Source organism: Callorhinus ursinus, unplaced genomic scaffold, assembly GCF_003265705.2.
Source record: "Callorhinus ursinus isolate GAN/ISIS: 27379988/994484 unplaced genomic scaffold, GSC_fseal_2.0 scaffold5, whole genome shotgun sequence".
NCBI classification, from domain to species: Eukaryota; Metazoa; Chordata; class Mammalia; order Carnivora; family Otariidae; genus Callorhinus; species Callorhinus ursinus.
The window spans coordinates 30,209,284-30,230,841 of record NW_027397067.1 but is presented as its reverse complement, the minus strand read 5'-3'; the positions used below and the strand labels follow the sequence as shown (position 1 = coordinate 30,230,841).

The 21,558-nt window shown below is 45.8% G+C and overlaps 1 protein-coding gene and 1 long non-coding RNA gene across 2 annotated transcripts in view; one reads left to right on the top strand and one right to left on the bottom strand.

The window, feature by feature from the left end:
* The window catches only part of LOC141372736 (uncharacterized), an 823,585-nt gene that overhangs the window by 136,784 nt on the left and 665,243 nt on the right, over positions 1-21,558 (bottom strand). The gene's annotated exons all lie outside the window — the stretch shown is intronic.
* PAG1 (phosphoprotein membrane anchor with glycosphingolipid microdomains 1) overlaps positions 1-21,558 on the top strand; it is a 134,967-nt gene that overhangs the window by 101,512 nt on the left and 11,897 nt on the right. The window contains exons 4-7 of the mRNA XM_025870765.2: positions 10,932-11,139; positions 12,662-12,713; positions 15,937-16,033; positions 17,738-18,339. Coding sequence (XP_025726550.1) covers positions 11,015-11,139; positions 12,662-12,713; positions 15,937-16,033; positions 17,738-18,339 — 876 coding nt within the window. The 5' untranslated portion in view covers positions 10,932-11,014. The remainder of the gene's footprint in view (positions 1-10,931; positions 11,140-12,661; positions 12,714-15,936; positions 16,034-17,737; positions 18,340-21,558) is intronic.

Below are 21,558 nucleotides of genomic sequence, written 5' to 3'. Positions count from 1 at the left end.
ACGTGCTTGGAATTCAACAATGGGCTTTTTAAAATCTTTGATCAAAATATAGTGCTGTATTAGGAACTTGATTGGAAACATTTTTCTCCTCTGGCATACTGAATTTTACAATGAAATTGCCTCAGACCCATGTAATCTCATATTCAAGAAGATGAAACAGTGCATCAGAGTAGGTATTTAACAGTTATTTTTTTGATGAATTACAGAGTGTTCGAGAGTAAAATGCACTTTGTACCTTTGTGTTAGAGTAAGAAATATCAGATATTAGTCAAGAAACTGATGAAACCAACCCAAAAAGCTGACCGTCTTTAATAATAGAGACAGAGAACTTCTCCAGAATGTTTTATTACATTTGGAGCCTCTTCAGGCTTATCAGATACTGAGGTTGGAAATTAGATAGCTCCCTTACAGACTTGCTTTCTCTGTAAGATCGTCCTCAGTTTGGGCATACGCTTTTAAAAAGCCTCAGAAGCTTCCAGCAGCGGCATTTTCTCTCTCCATAAAAGGTGTATGCCCATCTGCCTATTTTTAGTTTTGTCTTTGCATTTTATTCAAAGGCTGTTATAAATATGAATTATAAATGTGTAAGTATGCCAGCTAGATGTTGACGAAGAAAACAGACTCATAAGTCAGCCTCACTGCCCATGCTCAGCGGTGGGCTTGCCGCAAGTGGAGTTGATGTTTTGCAGGGGCCGTGGGGACTGATTGCTGGCACTGGACACTGACGAGAAGGGCTGCTGGTGATTTTTTCCCCGTGACGTTCCTGTAACTGCTGCAGCCTGGTCAGGTTTTCCTGGGAATGACTAAGACTATGGTTTCTGGGGAGTTGAAACTATTGATCACACTGAGAATTTCATGTTCTTGCTGGTTCGACATTTCCCTTTGGGTAGAAAGTGCTGAATTTTTATTTTAGACCCGAGGAATTTCTGGCTACTTTCATAAAATGATAGAGTCTCAGAGCTGGACAGAAACCCTATAAATGACCTCATTTTTCAGGAGCAACTGAGGCACAGGAGGTTTGGGCGTGGTTGAACGTGTTGTGGAAAAGAATACACAGTGACGTGTCCACTCACTGGCATTTTGTGGGACTCTGGATTGGTAAAAAGCTGCCTTTTACTGGAGTACTTCTATGGGAATCAAGAAAGTCCGAGGACACAGGGGCTCTGGCCTTGTCTTCACATAACTTTGAATGAGTTGAAGACCATGCTTCACCAGGAGTCTGGCTGGCTGACCCTTCAACCCTAGTTGGAAGGAAGATGATCATGTATCCTAGTACTACTCCAAATGTAGTCCTCAGGCCGACAGCCTAGACCTCACCTGGGAACCGGTTAGAAACACAGAATTCAGAATCTGCACCTTAACAAGATCCCCACGTGATCTGTAGATATGTTGAAGTCTGTTCTAGAACAGTCTTCTCAAATTCAGCCTGCATCACAATCACCTGGAGGGCTTGTTAAAACAGAGATAAAGCGGGGAGCCCCTGGGTGGCTCAGTCGGTTGAGCGTCAGATTCTTGATTTTGGCTGGGATCATGATCTCGGGATCATGAGATCAAGCCCCGCATCGGGTTCTGCGATCAGTGCAGAGGCTGCTTGTCCCTCTCCCTCCCCCACTTGCGTTCTCTCTCTCTCTAATATAAATAAAATCTTAAAAAAGAGAGATTATGGGCCCCACCCTGACTTTCTGATTCATAAGCCTCAGGCAAGCCCAGAATTATACATTTTTTTTAGATTTTTTTTTTTTTTTTATTTATTTGGCAGAGAGAGATGCAATGAGAGGGGGAACACAAGCAGGGGGGAGTGGGAGAGGGAGAAGCAGGCTTCCCGCCGAGCAGGGAGCCCAATTCCAGGACCCTGGGACCATGACCTGAGCTGAAGGCAGTTGCTCAATGACTGAGGCTCCCAGGTGCCCCCCAGAATTCTACATTTTTAACAAGGTCCCTGAAGACACTGAGGCTTCTTGTCCAGGCCCACCCTTTGAGAAGCTCTGCTCTACTGGAACCCTTGCCCTGCCACTTCTCTGCAAGGGGCCTGGGAATCTTCTAGAGCCCTTGAGCACCCTGTTTCTGGCAGAAAGCCTGAAAGATGAGCCCTGAGAACCTGTGCTTTCAAATACAAGTTCTGACTTACTCGTATGTAACCAGTCCCAGCCCTGAGGAGTTCCCAGTAGCAGGAGCAAGTAACTTGCAGGGATGTTTTCTGAAGATTTTGATTGTGCTTTTTAGGAGCCAATAAAAAGGATTTTGTCTGCTGATTCTATGAAATAAAGAATTTGTAGTGTTTTAAAAATAGAGTCAAAATGAGAATGAGGATGACCATGACGCACCAGGCAGCAGATGCCAAGGTGAGCCGCGTTCTTGCCCGCACCCGGGGAAAACGTGCACTTGACGTCAGCCGCCCTTACGTGAGGGTGTGGAAATACAGGAGAAGGTGTGGCAGAGACAGCCGACTGCTTTATCTAACTCTGCTCCAGCTCACGATGAAACCAGTGCTAGGGTGGGATTCCTCTGGCACAGGACTTAAATTGCCGTCTACTCTCCACTCCGCCTCTTCCATCTTGAGAGTTCACCTTTCCCAGAAGAAGCACCCTTTGATGTGCAGTCTCAACGAGATAGCTCGTTTAGGGTGAGGGCTTGGTAGAAACTCATTGGTATGTGATGGATACTGGAGCATTTGTAATTAGCCGTCCACCCCCAGTCGGATCAGCTGCTAAAATACATCTGATCATTTAAATATCATCAGCCATGAATGGAGAATTTGAGAGGCATTTAGGTCAAGCAGTAAATTTCAGAACCTGTCAGCAAAGAAACTTAAGTTATTGGTTACATCTTTTACTGTTATGAAAAAGAAACTGGCTGAATCACAATCACTGTACCTAAGAAGCCAAATACAAACAGTGTAAACAATGCCTAACAGAGAGGAACTGTGAAGTCTTGGTCTCCGCAAGCTGACGTTCAGGCAAACAGCAAATCCTCATGGGGCTCCAGCAAAGCTGTTGGGGCAGGGGCCAGAAGGTGTTCTAGGTCCCCTGGAAGGAGGACGCGTAATGATACGTGGCTGGGAAGGAGCAGTGAGCAAACCAGAAGAGAGTGAACATTCTTCCCTCTGGTGCTAAAAACAAGTCATGATAGAGGGAAGTTAAAAGGGCCAGGAAGGGTGAGTCTCCTGTGTCCCAAACGGGCAAGACAACTGGGGATGGTGAGCAGCGTGGGGCTGGCCACCGCCTGCTCCCTGAGAACACACTGCTGGGCACCATGCAAGAGTGTAAAGTGTCGGGGACACTGAGTCAGGAACCCTATAGCTGTGTGACCCTAGACACGCTACTTAACCTTCGAGCTTCAGTCTCCTCACCTCCACCAGAGCACCGTAAGGAAGAAATAACGTAACGTGCAGAAGAGGGGCTGGTACAGAGCACATACTCACTTGGGCTTTTTCAGTGTTTTTTATTTCAAGCCTTTGAGTCAAAACTGATACATGGTAGGTCTCTTCAGGATCTGGGTAGAGGCAAGATGATCATAGATGGGGTGGGGGGAGGCAGTACCATGGAAATCTGTCTATCAGGGAGGCTGACAAGCAGACTTTTGGAATTCCTCATGTTCCCGTGGAATTTTAACACCATTTGAAGAGACAGAGCAGTTTCTTCTCATCCTTACCATCTCTAAAGGCCTGGTCAATATTCACCTCCTCGTGGATGATTTTTCTCCTCTGCTCTGTTAGTTCATTCGACTGTTAATTCATTCAGATTATTAAGTGCCTACTGTGTGCTGCTCACTAGGGCTACAGCTGTGAACCAGATAGATCTGTTCACAGTGCCCCGTTTTGAACTTTGACCAGCAGAGGAGACGGCGAAGAGCATCATCATTTCAGTTTTGAATAATGCCATGAAGGAAAAAGCTTTACAGGCTTTTACAAAACGGGCTTAAACTGAACTGGTGTGTGTGTGTTTGCCTGAGCAGGGGGAAGGGGGACTGAAGTGCAGCATCCAGAAAGTTGCTCCAAGGAAGTGACACTTAAACTGAGATCTAAAGCGTGGTTAGGCTTTCATCAGATGAAAAGCATGAGAAGGAGAGCCAAGAATAGTTAAGGCTCCTCTTTCCTCGAGACATGGAAGCCCCGGTGCCTTTTGAGGGCGGGAAGAGACGGGAAGGCATGAAAGGCCCCTGCCAAGAAGGGGTCAGAGGATCGGCGGGAGCTCGGGGGACGCAGTGGGGCCACCAGTGCTGAGAAGCGGGCCACAATTGGTGAGGACCCACGTACACACGCACTGACATTTCTGCTGCTGTGCCTTTTCTCTAGAGCCCTTCAGCTGCTTCGGTGACAGTACAAAGAAGCCAGGGGGCTGTTTACTCCGGAGGTAAGATTTTGCCTTAAGACATACTTGGCTTATTTTTTAATTATTTCCTTGATGTGCTCATCTCTTTTATTCTCCTCTCCCTTATAAATTATTAAACTTGCATTTTGAGAGTCTTGTCTTTCCTACAGAAATAAGTATTCAGTTAATAAAAATTATTTTTTTAATTTGACAGAGAGAGACACAGCGAGAGAGGGAACACAAGCAGGGGGAGTGGGAGAGGGAGAAGCAGGCTTCCCGCGGAGCAGGGAGCCCGATGTGGGGCTCGATCCTAGGACCCTGGGATCATGACCTGAGCCGAAGGCAGACGCTTAATGACTGAGCCACCCAGGTGCCCTCAGTTAAAAAACTTCTTGATTGGCTCCTATTTTCCGGTGCTGAGAAGAGGGTGGGAAATGAGGCCGACACCTTCCCCACCCTGCCCCCAAGGAACTTTGAATTTAGATGAGCAAACATGCAGGGCACAAGAGATAGACCATAAAGCCCAAATTGCACATTTTCCATTAAGACTTGCTTATGCAAGGGCGCCTGGGTGGCTCAGTTGGTTAAGCGACTGCCTTCGGCTCAGGTCATGATCCTGGAGTCCTGGAATCGAGTCCCGTATCAGGCTCCTTGCTCGGCAGGGAGTCTGCTTCTCCCTTTGACCTTCTGCCCTCTCATGCTCTCTCTCTACCATTCTCTCTCTCTCAATAAATAAATAAAAATCTTTAAAAAAAAAAAAAAAGACTTGCTTATGCAAAATAAAGCCCTTTTACCTGTGTATCTCGTCTGGTCTCTAAGATTCTGTCAGTAGCTCCCGCTTTCCCTCTCCCTCCTTCTCAAGATTTACCATTAAGAACAAAAAATGAGGGGCACCTGGGTGGCTCAGTCTGTTGAGCATCCGACTCTTGATTTCAGCTCAGGTCATGATCTTGGGCTGTGAGGTGGAGCCCCTCATTGGGCTTTGCACTCAGCGTGGAGTCTGCTTGAGATTCTCTCCCCGCTCTGCCCCTCCCCCCTTGCCTGCTCTAAATAAATAAATAAATAAAATCTTTAAAAAAATAAAAAATGAACCTTGCAAATTGGTCTTGAAGTCAGGATATGAACAAAAGCAACCTTAGAAGTTATTCCTTAGCCATCAAAGTCTCTTACCTCTTGGCTTTCTTAAAGACAAAAAACCGAAATGGCAATGGGGCTTTTATAAGCAATAAACTATATTACTGATGTAAAGTAAGTTTAACGTATTTTTGAAGACAAGCAAGAGCCACACAGACCCCTCCCCCTGAAAGGGTCAGCTTTCACATTTCCTGCTTGGATCAATACATTTGGTATGTATGAAAAGTAATCAGGTTACACTGACAGATGGCCTCCAGGATTTATAACTTGCTCTTAGAATGAATGCCTGGCTCGTTCTGCCTTCAGCAGCAACCCTTGATAACAGGGTCAGTTAGTGACGTTCAAGATTTCCAGGTCCCCTTCTTATGTGCTCACAGGTGCTGTGCTTCTCTTCAGCTGTGAAGGAAGAAATGTCAAGTCATTGTTCCATAGTGATGCTTTAAAATTTATAGTTCAAGAAACTACCAACAAGAAAAATCTTAACCTTGGAGCCCTTCACCACCTTCTGCTCTTTGGGTGTATTTTCTCCAACTCAGGAAGAAAAAGAAAAGAAATGGGGACATCTTTGGACGAGCTTATTTGGCAGAGAACCTTTGGGCCTTAGCAAGATGGATGACCAACATTGGTTTAGGTGGCTCCCCATACTTAGAGCAGACCCAGTTAAAGTTCATCCAGAGTACAGCTTGCCTATATCAGAGTCTCTTTAATCTGAAGAGAAATCTACCTGAATTTAAATACTTGAGCTTGAAACTCTTTCAGGGGATGAGAATTGTATGGAGAGGTTAATTTAGCCTTAGCCTGTGCATCTGCCCTTGCACCTCAGAGGACTGGACCCCAGCAGAGAATTTGGCTCCTCAGCTATTGTTAAATGTGTTTGGCTAATCTGTAGCTCATAAAGTGTCATTTTACCTCATGGTTCCCACACCTGGTAATGACCAGGAAGGAGGAATTCCCATGGGGTTGTGTCCTGACCTCATTTTGTCTATCATTTAGGGCTCAAGAGCGGAGGTGGTTTCTATCATGTTTAATTATGAGTTGACTAGAACAGCTATAAAACGGTAATGACTATCATTACCAACCTAAACCTGCTTCAGAGGAATTAAAGTGTCTGCTTCCATTGCTAATCTCACTGGCCATCCCAACTCTACCAAATTGTTACCTACACAGTTTGCTGTGATCAGAGCACCTACCAGTTAAAGAGAGTTAAAAAAACAAGTAGCTGTCATTTGGTCATCACCTTTCATTAATTTCATCTGGTTTTTGTTTTTGTTTTCTTTCCTGTTGGAATTGATATAGGTGGCTGATAGTCTAAGCTAATGAAGACAAAATACCTAGCACAAGGCACAAACAGCAGAATAACTGTCTCTGCCTGAAGAGGCTGATGATTGGGGCTGAGACTAGTATTATACTGACACCTTGTGGTTAATAGTAGCACCTGCTTTTAAAGTGAAAGGCCGTCGTTTTTTCTGACTGATTGAAATCACGTATTAAGAACATGAATGTATGGAAGAGATTATGGAGCAAAATAATTTTGTCCAAAATAATTATTCAGACCACCTTTTCAGATCCTATCAGAAAATCCCCAACAGAAGTTCTGTAACCTCAAGTCCTGACCTTTCTCAGGGCAAAATGACAAGTCCCCACAATAGTCTCAATTATATAAAATTGGGGTGGGGGGATTGTCTGTTTTACAATATCACACATTGTATTAAGTGACAGTCTCAGCTGTGAATGTACATCAGTGCAGCCAATAATGAAGTCTATTCTAAAACAAATAATTGATATGCAACCATTAATCTTTCATGAATATGATGATCTTCAACTCAACTTAGGGCATTTGGGTGCCATAATAAGTGTTAGTTGAGGTACAATGAATGGTGTTCCTTTTCCTTATGTTGAGTAACTCACAGAATATTTACACATGTGGTCTGACGATGAAATATTTTTCAAACTTCAAAGAACTAATATTCCACAGTTGAATGCAATTTTATTGAGTCAGGTAAGAACAGGATTGAAAGAAAGAGGCTTAAATGTCTCCATATAAAAATAATGAGAGACGGCTCCAAATTGTTCGTGGTGTCCAAATTGTCCTGCTGCTACAGATTAATTCTGGATACTCAGAAAATACCGTACTTGATACACACATAACCAGAAAATAAGACGGTCTTCGGGAACAGTATCACAGACTTTGGAGCCTTCGGTTCTCTTTTCCATACGGAACGTGGTTGGTAAAGGGGCACAGTGTATGGTCCGGCAAATGTCATCATTGTGGCAGGAGTCCTTCCTTTTCAGGGTGACTTTCTACTTCCCAAACACTGTGCCACTTGTCCTCTTATTCTATCCTGCTATTGCTAGTCCCGATAGAAGCCTTCCAGCCAGAGGGAAAGACACCGATCCCCCTGCTGCTCAGAACACACTAACTTGGCCCCTGAGCACTGCGTTTAACCTCAGTGAAACGAACGCATGAAGTCTGGTATTGAAGGGAAAGGCCAACCCCGGACCATACACACTAGGCCTGTACTTTCATCCCCAGCAAGAAAAAAGAGCATGGAAGTCATCTGCACACATGGGGGGGAGGGGTGGTCCTTCTGGACAGAGTCCTAGCTTAATTGTAGATAAGACCCCAAAATGGAAGGAGAGGATCAGAGAAGGAATGGGCAAGACAATTCAGAAGCAGAAGTCCAGACAAAGGAAGAGACCAAGAGAGGATAACAACTGGCGCAGACTTTCTCGACAGTAGGAATAGCCCCGCCCCAGATCTGCTGTGAGTGTGCTCAAACCCCCGGTCTCAGCCAGGCCCGTAAAGGGGGCGCCGCTCTTCCTGCACTGCCCGCTGCTGGGATCTGGTCTTCCTGCGGAGCTTCACTCTGAGGCTTCTGACAGGTGGAAGTTGCTCAAACCACAGGAGCGCTTGTCCTTCGGGATTACAACGTAGCTGACTCAGAAACACGATGATGATCATGCTCTTCCTTGTCCAGGAAAAAAATAGTTCTTTTGGTAGCTTTTCAGCAAATTTTAGTTGAAGGGGCGTGAGCCAGGAGCTTTGACACATTTTCTCTGAGTTAGATCTTTTATTCAGTAGCTCGTAATCACTTTCATCCTCTCTCTCCCTACACTGTTCAGATAGGCTGGGCACCCCACATACTTCATTGTATTCTACCCACCTTCCCCATTGAGAGAGAGAGAGACGAGAAACGTGTACAGAAATGGAGAAAGGTCCTACAGATTCCACACTAGCTGGCTGGATGGATATCTGGCTTTTGAATAATTCACACAGCAAACTATTTTCTAGGAATCTGGCACTTTATAAATAGACATTGATTAAATCTGTTGTATGAGTGAATGAGTGAGCAAAGGAGGGAACACGCAAATGCCTGCACAACAGATCTCTTTTGTTTGTTTCCTAAAATGTGTTATGCTTTGGGCCTGTATGTAAAAATTTATTTCATATATATTCATAGGTCGCCATGGTTTGTGTGCTTGCTTGGATATATTTTAGTAACTGATTGTGGTGCCAATTTGTAGTCTAAATTTAAAGTGAATTATTCATTGCTTCAACAAACCACAAGAGAAGCGGTGGTTATTTTCATTCAGTTATAGCTGTCCAGGGGCAAACACACAGAAGCAATTTGACCATCCATTACTGTATGCGTGTATTGTTTACAGGCATAATATATAACCAGCACTGGAAGAAAGACGTTCTGTATTACACAGGAAGTTGTACGTTTATATATTTACAGAGCATTAGGAAGTGTTCGTGTTATTCAGGGACCTAAGTAAAACATGGACTTCATTTAGAATACTCTCTGCATACATTGTGGATAAAAGTTTCTTTTCTCCAGCTTTTTATTATTCTTTGAGCTTAAATATTCAAATAAATATGTGTTTCACTTGGAGAAAATTTGGTCCAGTTGAACTGCCTTTGTCAAAATGGCTTCTATTCTCCAAGCGTTTTCAAGGGGCCGCTCCCGTGTGGCACTAGGCCATCCAGGTGCTGGCCTGATGCACACAGGGCGGTGCTCCCGAAACGTACTCACAGCTCTTCAAGGGAAGCAAATGACAATGTAGATATGGACAGTCTTTTGCAAGGAAAAACATTTGAGTTCTAATTAAGATAATAATTTACTTTATTCATGAAACTTGAGATTAAGTTAAAAGCTGTTCCTTTTAAGTTAGAATATTCTAGAATGGAGCAAAGTAAATGTTCTTTAAACAAGGCCTCTGACAAGAAATAATTGTTAATTTAAAAGAAATTTTTTTTTAATCTAGTTGACACACAATGTTACATTAGCTTCAGGTGTACAACGTAGTGATTCAATTTCTCTATAGGTTATGCTCTGTTCACACAAATGTGGCTACCATCCATCACCAGACAATGTTATTACAATACCACTGACTATATTCCCTATGCTCTGCCTTTTATTCCTGTGACTTATTCATCCCATAACTGGAAGTCTGTATCTCCCAGGATAATCATTAATTTTTAATATACTGCTCTATTTTTCAAAATCTGTAACTCTTTAGATATTTCACAGAACCCATATGACCATTTTCATTTAGAAGATTTGTCACTGGAACAAGGAGCATGCAGTAGCCCCCACAGAGAGGGAGTTTCCTCTAAGGGCTAAGGCGACAGTTTTGGAGTCAGAAATGACTGGACTCACGTCTTCACCCTGCCACTTAGCATCTGTGACATCTTGGGAGGACATTATTAATGTCTCTGCCATTCAACTTTCTTGTCTGAAAAATGGGGATGAGCCGGGCCTTCTTCACAGTCTGGTAGCAGTAATTAAATGAGGAAAGCATTTAGCAAGAGTCCCGGGACATGCCAGGTACTAAAATGTACTAGGTACAGCTATTATGCTTAATTTGTACTTTTTAATAAATAGGTCTTATTTGCTTCTGGTGATGGATTCTTAGCACACACTTTCATCTGTTCATTTGAAAATGTACTTATGGAGCACTCACAGAAGCTCAGTGAAAGCTGGCCCTGAAAAGAGTCACATAGTCACAATAGATAACTGTTCTGAAGGTGAATATAAAGACATTCTTTTTCATTAATTGGACCAGCCTTCAATCTTCTCAAAGAGAGGTAGGTTTGGGAGCTAGGGAGATAGGTGGGGAAGATGTGAACTGCATTTTTTGAAAGCTATAATAAGTGCTTTACACTCCTCTGGAAAAAAAAATCCAAATAAGCATTTGCCATGGAATGCATGGGGTCTTATTTTATTTGAAGACCTTAAGAATCTATCCCCAAACATATCAAAATAGGCTACCCATTGCCTCAAGCACTGTACGTTTTTAGGTGAAGAGAACAAAGGCCTAGACAACAGAGGGGACTTGGCCAGAGGCAGGTGTCCAGGCGAGCCCAGCATATCCCGCACACACCTCCCTGACTCTGCTCAGAGCCTTCCTCCTGACACGCACTCATTACAAGACTCTGTCACTTCATGTGAGAAGTTTCAAAACACACTGGTCTCTCTGCAGGAGGACGAAGCACCCCGCGCCCATGTTCCCTCGTCTGCAGGACTGACGGACTCCATCAGCTCGTACCACTTCCTGCTCCCACCATGGGACCCCTGGGGAGCATGCTGAGCAGTGGGCAAGTGCAGGTGGTCCTGTGGGGCAGTTTGGCAACTGTCGCCACTTTCTTCCTCATCAGCTTCCTCGTTTTTCTGTGCTCCAGTTGTGACAGGTGAGAGCCAAGGTGTATCCACTGGAACCCTAAAATAATCCGTTCCCTGTACCCAGAAGATTCTTCACGTGAGAAGCATGTAGGAATCCCACTACATGGACATTCACAGAAACCCCTGTGTTAAAATTAACTTCTCAGCTAGTATCCCAGGACACTTTTTTGAGTCTGAATGAAAATCCATATCTGATTCTGCTGAGGTGCAACTGGAAGAAGCCTCACGTACAAAACTTCCCAGAATGAAATTCTTGCCGTTCTTTTGAGCACATCCTTGTTGAAATGAATGTTGTCTTTTCCCATCTATGGACATTTGGAAATCTAAGTCTGATGTGTGTTAAAGGTACTCTTTTTGCTGCCCCTTGAAAGTTACTGCGAAGTATTGCTGTTACATGGTTTGAAAGGATCATTTTATTAAAGACTGGTAATCTGGACCTACTGTTTCTTAAGAAACAGATGAATTTTCCTATGAGATGAGTTGTATAAGAAATAATCTTGTCTTTTTTTAGAGTTACACTTCTCCTCCACCCCCCAATGTCTCCCTCATATAAAATGTAACCCCCCAAAAGAGATCTTTGCTCAGGAGCAATGTTCTTCCTAACAGGAAGTAATTTCCCAGGTGCTCCAACACTGTGAGGGTACTGGCAGGCTCCGGGTGGGTTGGTGCAGACCAGCCAGCCCTCTTCCAGACTCCCCTCTGTAACTTCAGCAGAGACCCTGAGGTCTCTGTCAGGAGGGGGGAAAGTCAGATTCTCTGGACCAAGTAGCCTTCTCATCCCTGCCCAGTTTGGACCTGGGCTCTGCAGCTGGGTCTGAGTCTGATCAGGAAGATGGCAGGCAGAAGAGTTGGCTGCCCCGCACTTGGGAGGGCCTGCCTGTAATTATTTACACTCGCACTAGGTGTCACTGTTGCCTCGTACATACGTGGGAAATGTAGTCTCTAGTACTGATGGCTTTCTTTAGACCGTCCTGAGTAAAAATAAATTCTATTTTTATTCGATGGACTTTTCCATAGACTGGAAGTACATATGACTCATCCTGAGAGCATGTATCCTTCCCGACGTGCCAAAATTTGTATTTTCTTTCATTATTTTCCCAGTCCCATGGCAGTGTGCAGTCAACTTAGCAAAGATTCTGAGTTAAGACAAATGAAGAGCAGAGAATTGTCTGGATTTTCTTTAAAAAAAAAAAAAAAAGGCAGAATCCTTTCTAGTATTCTAGATATGAACAGTTTCTACTCAGGAACGTGCCTCAGTCCTCTTGTTGTAAACTTGTATTTTCTACTCTGGGAGAAAGGGGAGAGCCAGAGAAGTGACTGGTCTCATGCTGTGACTTGACCCCCTCACACCCTGACGCCTGCAAAGGAGTGATGGAGCCACTGTCCAGCTTTTGCTTCCTTGGCAAAATAAACCAGGATCTTAAAAGAGAGACTTAAACGTTGATAAATACTAGGATAGAAAGGGGAGTGTATGTTTGATTTTAGATGGCATGTTTCGTATTACAGCAATGTTTTATCTTTACATTTCAGAGAGAAGAAGCCGAGGCAGCAGAGTGGGGACCATGAGAACCTGATGAACGTGGTGAGCCCATGTGCACATGTCTGTGTGTGTTTTAAAACATCAGCCGCTTATCTAAGCACTCTGTCCACAAGCTGCCGAGCTGAAGGAAACCGAGGGAAAGAACCCAGCAGAGTTAGCTGGCCTCCGAGGCTGTGCCCTCTCCGTAGGATTGTTACTCAGCATGCCTAGAGGCCTGTGCAATTAGCCGGGTTGGTTGGGAGGGTTTCTGAAATGGATACAATCATGCTGCTGCCAGAGAGATTCTTCAAGAGTTCCAGCCTACCTGCTACCGCAGGGACGCAGGGATGCCTCTGCCCAGCTCCAGCCCTGTAGCTGTTTGCTAGGGCTGCATAACCAACCGTGGGGCTTAAGCAACACATGTATTGTCTTGGAGTTCTGGAGGTTAGAAATGGAGATCAAGGTGTCCACGGGGCTGGTTCTTCCAAGAGCTTGGAGGGCGAGTCTGTTCAGGCCCTTCTCGCTTCTGGTGGTTTGCCGGCGATCTTTGTTGCTCCTCGGTGCCTTCACTGTCACGTGCTGTTCTCCCTGTGTCTCCCCACGTGGTCTCTGCGTGTTTCTGTGCAAGCTTCCCTGTTTTAGAAGGACTCCAGTGTGACCTCATCTTACGGAGCTAGGGCCCAGCTGGGTTTCCTCGGCCCTCCTTTCTTACGGGCCGGTCAAGCCGCTCAGATCCCCCCTGGTGAGGAGCAGCCTGAGCGTCCTGGTCCTGCCTTGTTCTCTCCACTCAGGTGGTGCCCTCACCTGGCTGAACAATTCTAGCAGCGGGGGGGAGGGGGCCACCCCATAGTGGCGGGGCTGACGGCATCCAGCTTGCTTGAGCCCCATGGCAGTGTGAAAACAGAGAAGTGTTTCCAGTCCCTGAAGGAATTTCTCAAGATCAGGGAAAAACTGCTTTGGGGGAGAGGGTGTGAAACATGTAGCCAGCAGACAGAGGCAGAGCCCCAGGAGGGGTCCCCACTCCCAGTCTCCCGCCCTACGGATGGGTGGGACTCGTGGATCCCCAGCAGCAGACAGGAAGTTGTCGGGGCTTCTCTCCCCCGGGGAGCCCCTGGGGTTTCCTAGTCTCCTTCTCTGTGCCTAAACACACACACACACACACACACACACACACACACACACACGCACGCACGCGCGCACCTCACCCACTGCTGTTCTGGGTTCTCAGCACCACCTCTCCCCTTACCCTTTTCCCGCCTCTGGTCGTCAGCCCCACTTCTCAGCTGCACCCCGCACCTCTGTTAGCACAGATTGCTGCCGTGGTGGCGTCAGATGGTGGTGGGGGGCCGCTCTACTGTCGCTCCTCCCACATGTAGGTCCCAGGCTCCGACTTTCTTCACCACCCCCCATGCTCCTTGGCGCCAGATGGAAGGTGAGGTTAGGGCAAAAGAAAGGGCTTCCATCTTTGTGCTCCATCCCATGTCCTTCCCGAGCAGCAGTTCTCAAGGGCGGCCTGCCCTGCTGGCAAGCCCCCTGCTGTGTGATTCTGCGGGAGGCTCACGTTGCAGAGCCACCGTGGGAGACCTCGAGGGCCTGCTCGTTCACCCCGGGTCAGCAGCAGCCCTGGGGGAGACAGAAGAGAGTGGCAGGCGGGTGAACGGAAGACGGAGACTCTCCTTCAGAACCCCACAGCCTCTCTTATGCAGATGTGCACACGAGAGCACTAGAGCACACATGTTCACATGGGCACTGGTTGGGAGCTCACACACACAGCCTGTCCACCCGGCTCTCTTTAAGAGCTTCCCTCTCAGCTTCTAAATCTTGTTCAACTTGCAGATTTGCCATTTAGGCCAAAGCAGCCCCTGCCGTCAGCCTCACCTCTCTGCCCCCTGATCCCAGCTCGTCTACATCCCGGCTCCCTCCTGAGCCCCAGAGGAGCCACCACTAAATCCTAGCCTAAAACGATCCCGAGGCACGGGGCGTCCGGGAGTCTGCACCTGGCGCTTGAGAGAGGGAGGGAGGCTCACTCCCGACTCCTCTGCGGGCCCTCTGTCCTGGAAGCCGAGAGCAGACGTGGTGGCCAAGACTGATTATGCTACTTCAGCAGGGTTGGGTTGTGATGCTGTCATGAGCCTGCCTGGGGCCTTCCCCCTTCACCCCTGACTCCTGTTCAGGTGGGACCCTTCTGTGCTATGAGCGTCTGTGCCATACGTTCCTGGCACCCTAATGCGATGACCCACCTCCTGGCACTCTTCAGTCAGGAGCAGCATTACGCCAACACAGCAGACTCGCAGGAAGGGTTCATGACACAGCGTGAACTATTTACTATTATTATTTGGTTCCCAGTAAGAAGTCAGAGAATTTATGAAGCCAACTGGCCAAGCTTCTGGAGCTGTTTATATCAGAACTTTCCATGTGGACTCCTAGAACATGGTCCAGGTGTGGCGTCCGGGGTCATGCACGCTGTGTGTCCTGTGAGAAGGATGTGGGAACAGGTCGCATTAGCAGGGATTCAGGCCGCCACAAGGAGCCAGCTGGGCATTTAAAGAAACACGTGGACTACCAACTTCCTTCGTGACTGCATGTAGCTATAGCTCAGCCTGGCATCTTATTCCATGTCCTATCTCCACATTCGAGCCCAGTAGAAAAACCTTCGAGGCTGTTCTTCCCTCCAGGCGTCCTGAATTTGTGACAGTAAGTTTGCAAACCTGCTGGTTAACATATGGCTGTTCTTGTGAGTCCTGAAGCAGAGACCTGGCTGGTTATGAAATAGTCTCAGAAATCAATGACCTTCTCATCTTCGGCCAGACTGCAGTCTCTTCCCTTCAGATGGCGTGTTTTTCCTGGCCTGGCATGCCTTTAAGAACAGCATCTTATAGCACCTGTGGTACAATGAGCCCAGCACTGGGGCTCTTGGTCCCCTTTCCACCTTGAGCTCAGGGGACTGATCACTCATGCCCACTTGTAGACCACCAGGTAGAAAGCCCTGCAGATGGTCTTGGAAGATTCCCAGGGTCCTGAAGAGTCTAGGACAACTCTGTCCAGGAGAGCTGTGCAGCATGACAGATGTGTTTCTGTCCCTGCTCCAATGCAATGACCCCCCAGCCACTGATAGCTGCTGAGCATTCCAGATGTGACCAGGACAGCAGAGCAACTCCAGTTTGCTTAGTATCACTGAGTTTGAGCGGAGTTGGGTTTCTGTTGTTGCTGTTTTCGTTTTTAGACAAAGCCAGGGCTACTGTCCTCTGCCTACAGTCTGATTCTTCATGTGGTGTTTGCTTCGCAGCCTTCCGACAAGGAGATGTTCAGCCATTCGGTAACTAGCCTGGCCACAGACGTACCTGCCAGCAGCGAGCACAATGGGATCCTCACCAATGGCGACAGTAGGTTCTGCGAAGGGACCAGCTTTCCACGCAGGCCTCATCACCTGAGACAAAAGTCATCTCAAAATCCGTAGCTCAAAACCTAGGCAATGTGTTCCTGCTCACTCTTAGTATTCCTACCAGTTTTAGCACAGATAAGCTCATTTGGATGAAAAGCTAGTATTTATTAATTGGTCTCTCTGTGCCATTGCTCTAAGATTTGTATACTAACTCATCCTTACAACTACCCAGTAAGATTACTGTTGTTAGTAGTAGTATTACTCTCTGTAAGAGAGCTCTCGTTACAACTTACAGGTGAAGAAACAGTGGCACATTGCTGCTTCAGCCAGTTACCACAAACCCAGTGGAGCCTCAGAGCAACAGAGCAACAGAAATGTATTAACTCAAAGCCCTAAAGTCAAGAGTACCAGCAGCACTCCATTTCCTCCTCAAGGCTCTAGGGGGAATCCATTTCCTTCCCGTTTCAGCTTCTTGAGGCCGCCTGCATTTCTTGACTGCTAGCCTTTCCCTCCATCTCCCCCTTTCCCCCCAACTCTCCCGCCTCCTCTGTCACTTAAAAGGACGCTCATGATTACATTGGGCCCCCCCTGGGTAACTCAGGCCGCTCTCCTATCTCAGGGTCAGCTGATCGTTCATCTGCACCTCTGGGATGATTAAGGACACATATAGTGGTACCTACCACTGGGTTAGACACGGGCCTGGGCTCCAGGGGTCTCAGGGAATCCCAGTCGAGTCAGTAAAAAAAAAAAAAGATTAAAAATCTTGTTATAAACACACACATACATACACATATCAGGACTATACATAATATGTAAGTACTATATATTGTATAAAAAGTATATAAGATAAATACATGCATGAATGTAGATACATATTTAAGTACACATTTATACATATGTACTTACACTTTTTATACTTCTATACAAAGACTATAAAATGGAGCGACATTTAATCACTGTTTGCTACAATGTTAAGTATCAGAAGGGTGGGGCTAGGCTTTGTTGATGTATCTCCAGCACTTTAATGGTCTCTGGCACATAGTAGGCACTCAAAAAGCATTTGATAAAGGGATGACTGAATGGTTTCCCACAGTGCATTTCAGTGGAAATCTAAGAATTTCACATTTGATTTTCCAATTTGTGGTAGAACTGGTAAAGGGAAGGGGCAGCGAGACGGAAGGAAGACCTTTAAAGAGGCATGGGCGTACTGTCCCTTTGTACTTGTGGTTGAGGGTACACTTTTGCCCCACTGTTTCCGTCATGTCTGCCAAACAAAAGTGACCATTGAAAGGGGGATGGTTACAGTTATTCCCTCTAAATGGGAGGCGGCCAGTAAGGCCAGGGAGGGTGGCCACCATGCGTGTCCCCCCCCCCCTTTTGGTGCCCAGCGTCTCACAGAGTCAGACCTCTGGTCGCATTAGACACACTGCTCCTTAAGCAACTCATCAACAAGCAATCCCATCAATAAGCAATGAAAGTAACTGTGAACCAAATTTATAGCCAAGTCAGTTTATTGGAAAGATGTAATAGCTGGCTTTAGTTTCAACTGTGGTTGAAATAGCAACAATCATATCATCTGTAATTTGCAGTTTAGAGTCAAATAAAAAGCAAGCACCTTGATTTAACTTAACTTTGCATTATCCATCACTGTAATAATTATTTAAGGAATTGTCTTTCTCAATTTTTCATACTTCTGCCGCTTTAGTTCTTTCAGAAGACAGCACTCTGACCTGCATGCAACATTATGAGGAGGTCCAGACCTCAGCTTCGGATCTGCTGGACTCCCAGGACAGCACGGGGAAGCCAAAATGTCATCAGAGCCGGGAACTGCCCAGAATTCCCCCTGACAGCACAGTGGACACGATCCTCAATGCGAGGAGCGTGGACGGGGTCCAGGGCCTGGGGACGGAAGGGCCGTATGAAGTGCTCAAGGATAGTTCCTCCCAAGAAAATATGGTGGAAGACTGCTTGTATGAAACTGTGAAAGAAATCAGGGAGGTGGCAGCAGCCATGAACCCAGGGAAGGGCCACAGCAGCAGGTCAAAGTCAACTTCTGCTCTGAAAGAGCTTCCCGGGCCCCAAGCCCCCCAAGTGGACTTTGCTGAATATGCATCAGTGGACAGAAACAAAAAGTGTCGACAGAGCGTTAATGCAGAGACTGTTCTTGGAAATTCTTGCGATCTGGAAGAGGAAGCCCCACCACCTGTCCCCGTTAAACTTCTGGATGAAAATGAAAACCTTCAGGAGAAGGAAGAGAGCCAGAGAGCAGAGGAAGGAGCCACAGAGGGGACCAGCGAAACCAACAAGGTGGGCTCCCATGGTTGTCTTTCATGTGCTTTTGTCATGATTGGGAATCTAGCTCCCCCTGGGGCTTTTACTGGCACATTGTTCTGGGAAATATACACAAACACTTTCAGGTTCGTTGAATGATGAAAGCTGTTTTAGCATAAGCTGTGTTTGACTTTTTCCCCCCTCCAAATAATAAAATACAGAAAATTCATGCTTGTAGAATATTTCTCTGTTGGTACCTAACTTGGATATTTTCCAGTTTTCACATCGTGTCTAATCGGGGCCAAGTATTATTTTCTTCATTTTGAAGATCAGGAATTAAATGGAGACTAGACTTTTTGCCACACATTTAGCCTCTTCTGTTCACTGCTGCTCAAGCAGCAGGGTGATCCTTACCCTTCCGGGATCCCAGAAACCAGAGCACAGGAATACACACGGAGAGAACAGACTCAACAGGTGCCACTGGTGGTATCTGATTCTATGCAGACTTTTATATAAATCAAGTAAAAGATTTTATTTTGTGACAATTTCAAAACAATAGCCTATAACTCTTTAAGTTTAGATATTCAACAAAGCTCTGAAATGTATTAACAATGCCCGAGCCTTCTGTTTCTGGTGACCTGACGTAGGAGTCACAACAGCCTGAAATTCACATCTCCTGCAGTCAGGATCTCCTTGGAATTTAACTAGGCCCAGTCATCTTATGCAACTACTATCTGATTTCTGTTCTCTACACAGGAAAAAGCAAGGTTCTCATCTCAGGTTTTGGTAGGAAGGATAAGTAGGTCAGTCAATAGTAGCCTTAAAAAGGATCCGGAGTTCATGATCAAAACGTGAATCCTGGCTATGGTTATATGGGTTATCCCAAGTAAGTCATTCTTTGGGGTATTCTCTGAAAGCATTTCAACTTTTCATATTACCCATGAAATCAGCTATTGAGAGCCTCAATACAGGTGTGTATGAACTGAGTCATAAAATGCAAAAATGCAGTCTAACGTTTTGCCCTTCCTATAACCAAAGATAATTAATGTAAAGTTTGTTGTGTCTAAAGCAGTTAAGGCTTTTTTACTTATAAGTACCTGAAAGATAAGAAGGCCAGTTGTCTAACCACTACTAGTGGTATCTCCAGATATCATATCAGAGTCTGGAAATACCCATCTGGGAATCAGATTACCTTTCTATAGTAATACAAGAATGATAACCCATCACATCCCTTATAAACAATCCTAATTTTTAAGCAATTCAGAGAACTTGAAACATTTAATATTCATTCATTTTTTCATTCATTCACAAGAAGATTTTAGTGAGCACCACCCATATGCCACACAGCCTTCTAGGTGCTGAGAATACACTGGTGACCAAAACATATAATTGAACAAAAATTCCTGCCCCCCGTGGAGTTTACATTTTAGTGGGGGGAGAGAGAGACATAAATATGCACATAAGTGTATGGTATTTTCCAAGGTTTTAAGGTTTATAGGGAAAAATTAGAACAGAATAATGATTAGGAAAGTAGAGTGGGAGTATAACTGTGAATCAGTGGTCAGGGTACGCCCACTGTGAAGAGGGCATCTGAATGAAATGTTCAAGGAGATGAGAAAGTTGGGGCAGAGCAGATGGAGCGGGGGAAGGGGCAGTGTGAAGGTGCCCGGCCGCCCAGGGAAGAGGAGGGGACAGGTGTAGCTGGAGAGGGAAGAGCAGGATAAGTAGTAGAAAGGTAACCAGGGGCCCAATCCCGTGTGGCCTCGGCTCGTAATCTGCATTAAAAAGGGGTCATTAGAAAATCTTGAGCAGAAGAATGGATTACTCTAGGTTTGGAAAAGATCGCTCTGACTGTAGGGTAAAATTCAACTGTCAAGGGTAGGAGCAAGGAGACCAATCAGGTGGCCATTCTCACAAACCAGACAAGAGAGGATGGTGGCTTGGAACAAGGCAGAAGTAATGGGAGATGCTAAACTAGAGCCAGGAGTTCTGTCGGTGGACCAGATGTGTAATGAAAGAAAGAAAAGATAATGATGAGTCCCAGGTTTGGCCTGAGCCACCGGAAAGATGGCATCACCCTTAACTGAAATGGAGAGGACTGCAGGCAGGCAAGTTTTTGGAGAAGACCGGGTATTCAGTGCTAGACGTGTTTTGTTTGAGACTCATGCTGGATATCTGAGTAGAAGCAGCAGAGAGTAGCTTGACAAATGAGCAGCCTTATAAGAAAGGGCCTGGGCTGCTTTTGTACACTTGGAAGTCCTCAGCAAAAAGTTTTTCTTAAAGCTATGACACTGGATGAGGTCATTGGATGAGTGGAAATGGCATCTAGAAGAGTTCCCAGGGCACAGGTCTGGGAAAGAAAAGGAACCAGCAGAGGACACCAAAATAGGAAAGAAAAACAGGAAGGTTCCGTGTCCTGGAAGCCAAGTGAAGAAGGTTCAGGGACAGAGGAGTGGCCACTATGGCAAATACAGCGATGGATCAGAAAGTGAGGGCTGAGGATTGACCATCCTGTTGGTTACACGGTGGACACTGATGTCCTTGGAGTGTCAGAGGCAGAAACTTGTCTGAAATGGAATGAGAGAGAGAATAGGAAGAGAAAAACTATGTGAGCGACTTTTTTAGACAACTCTTTTAGGAGGTTTTGCTATAAAGGGATGAGGCATTAGATGGAACTGGAAGAAGGGTTGTTTTGTTTTTAGAATCAGAGAAATAACAGCATGGTTTCACGTGGGTGGGAATGATTTTATAGTAAGGGAAAAGCTGATGATATAAACAAAATGGGAGACGTGCTGGAGCACATATTCACGAGCAGATGTGAGGGGGCAGGATCTCATGCATAAGAGGAGGGGGTCACTTTAAAGAGAGTTCTTTGGTGACAGGGAGGAAGGAAAATTCAAGAATGCAGAGATGGGGGCAGGGTGGGGTTCATGGACATGTCTTCTGATTTCTTCAGTTTTCTCAAGGTCACCAGCTAAGACTGAGGATGGGTTGAGAAGGTGTTGGGAGTCTGGGGAAAGAGAAGAAGGTGGGAAGTGAACAGCTAGGAGAGCAGGGACCGGGTGTCCTAGCAAGTGTGGTATGACAGGGAGCAGCATCAAGGACTCACCGGAGGGTTGAATTCACCAGTGATAAGAGCAGTGGGTATTTAATACTACTGGGTATTGAAAAACGTCACAGAGTAGATTTTTTTACAAGTGTTTATCCTCACTTGCTTCACATAATTTCTTTGTAGAAAAATTTCTTCCCTAGAAA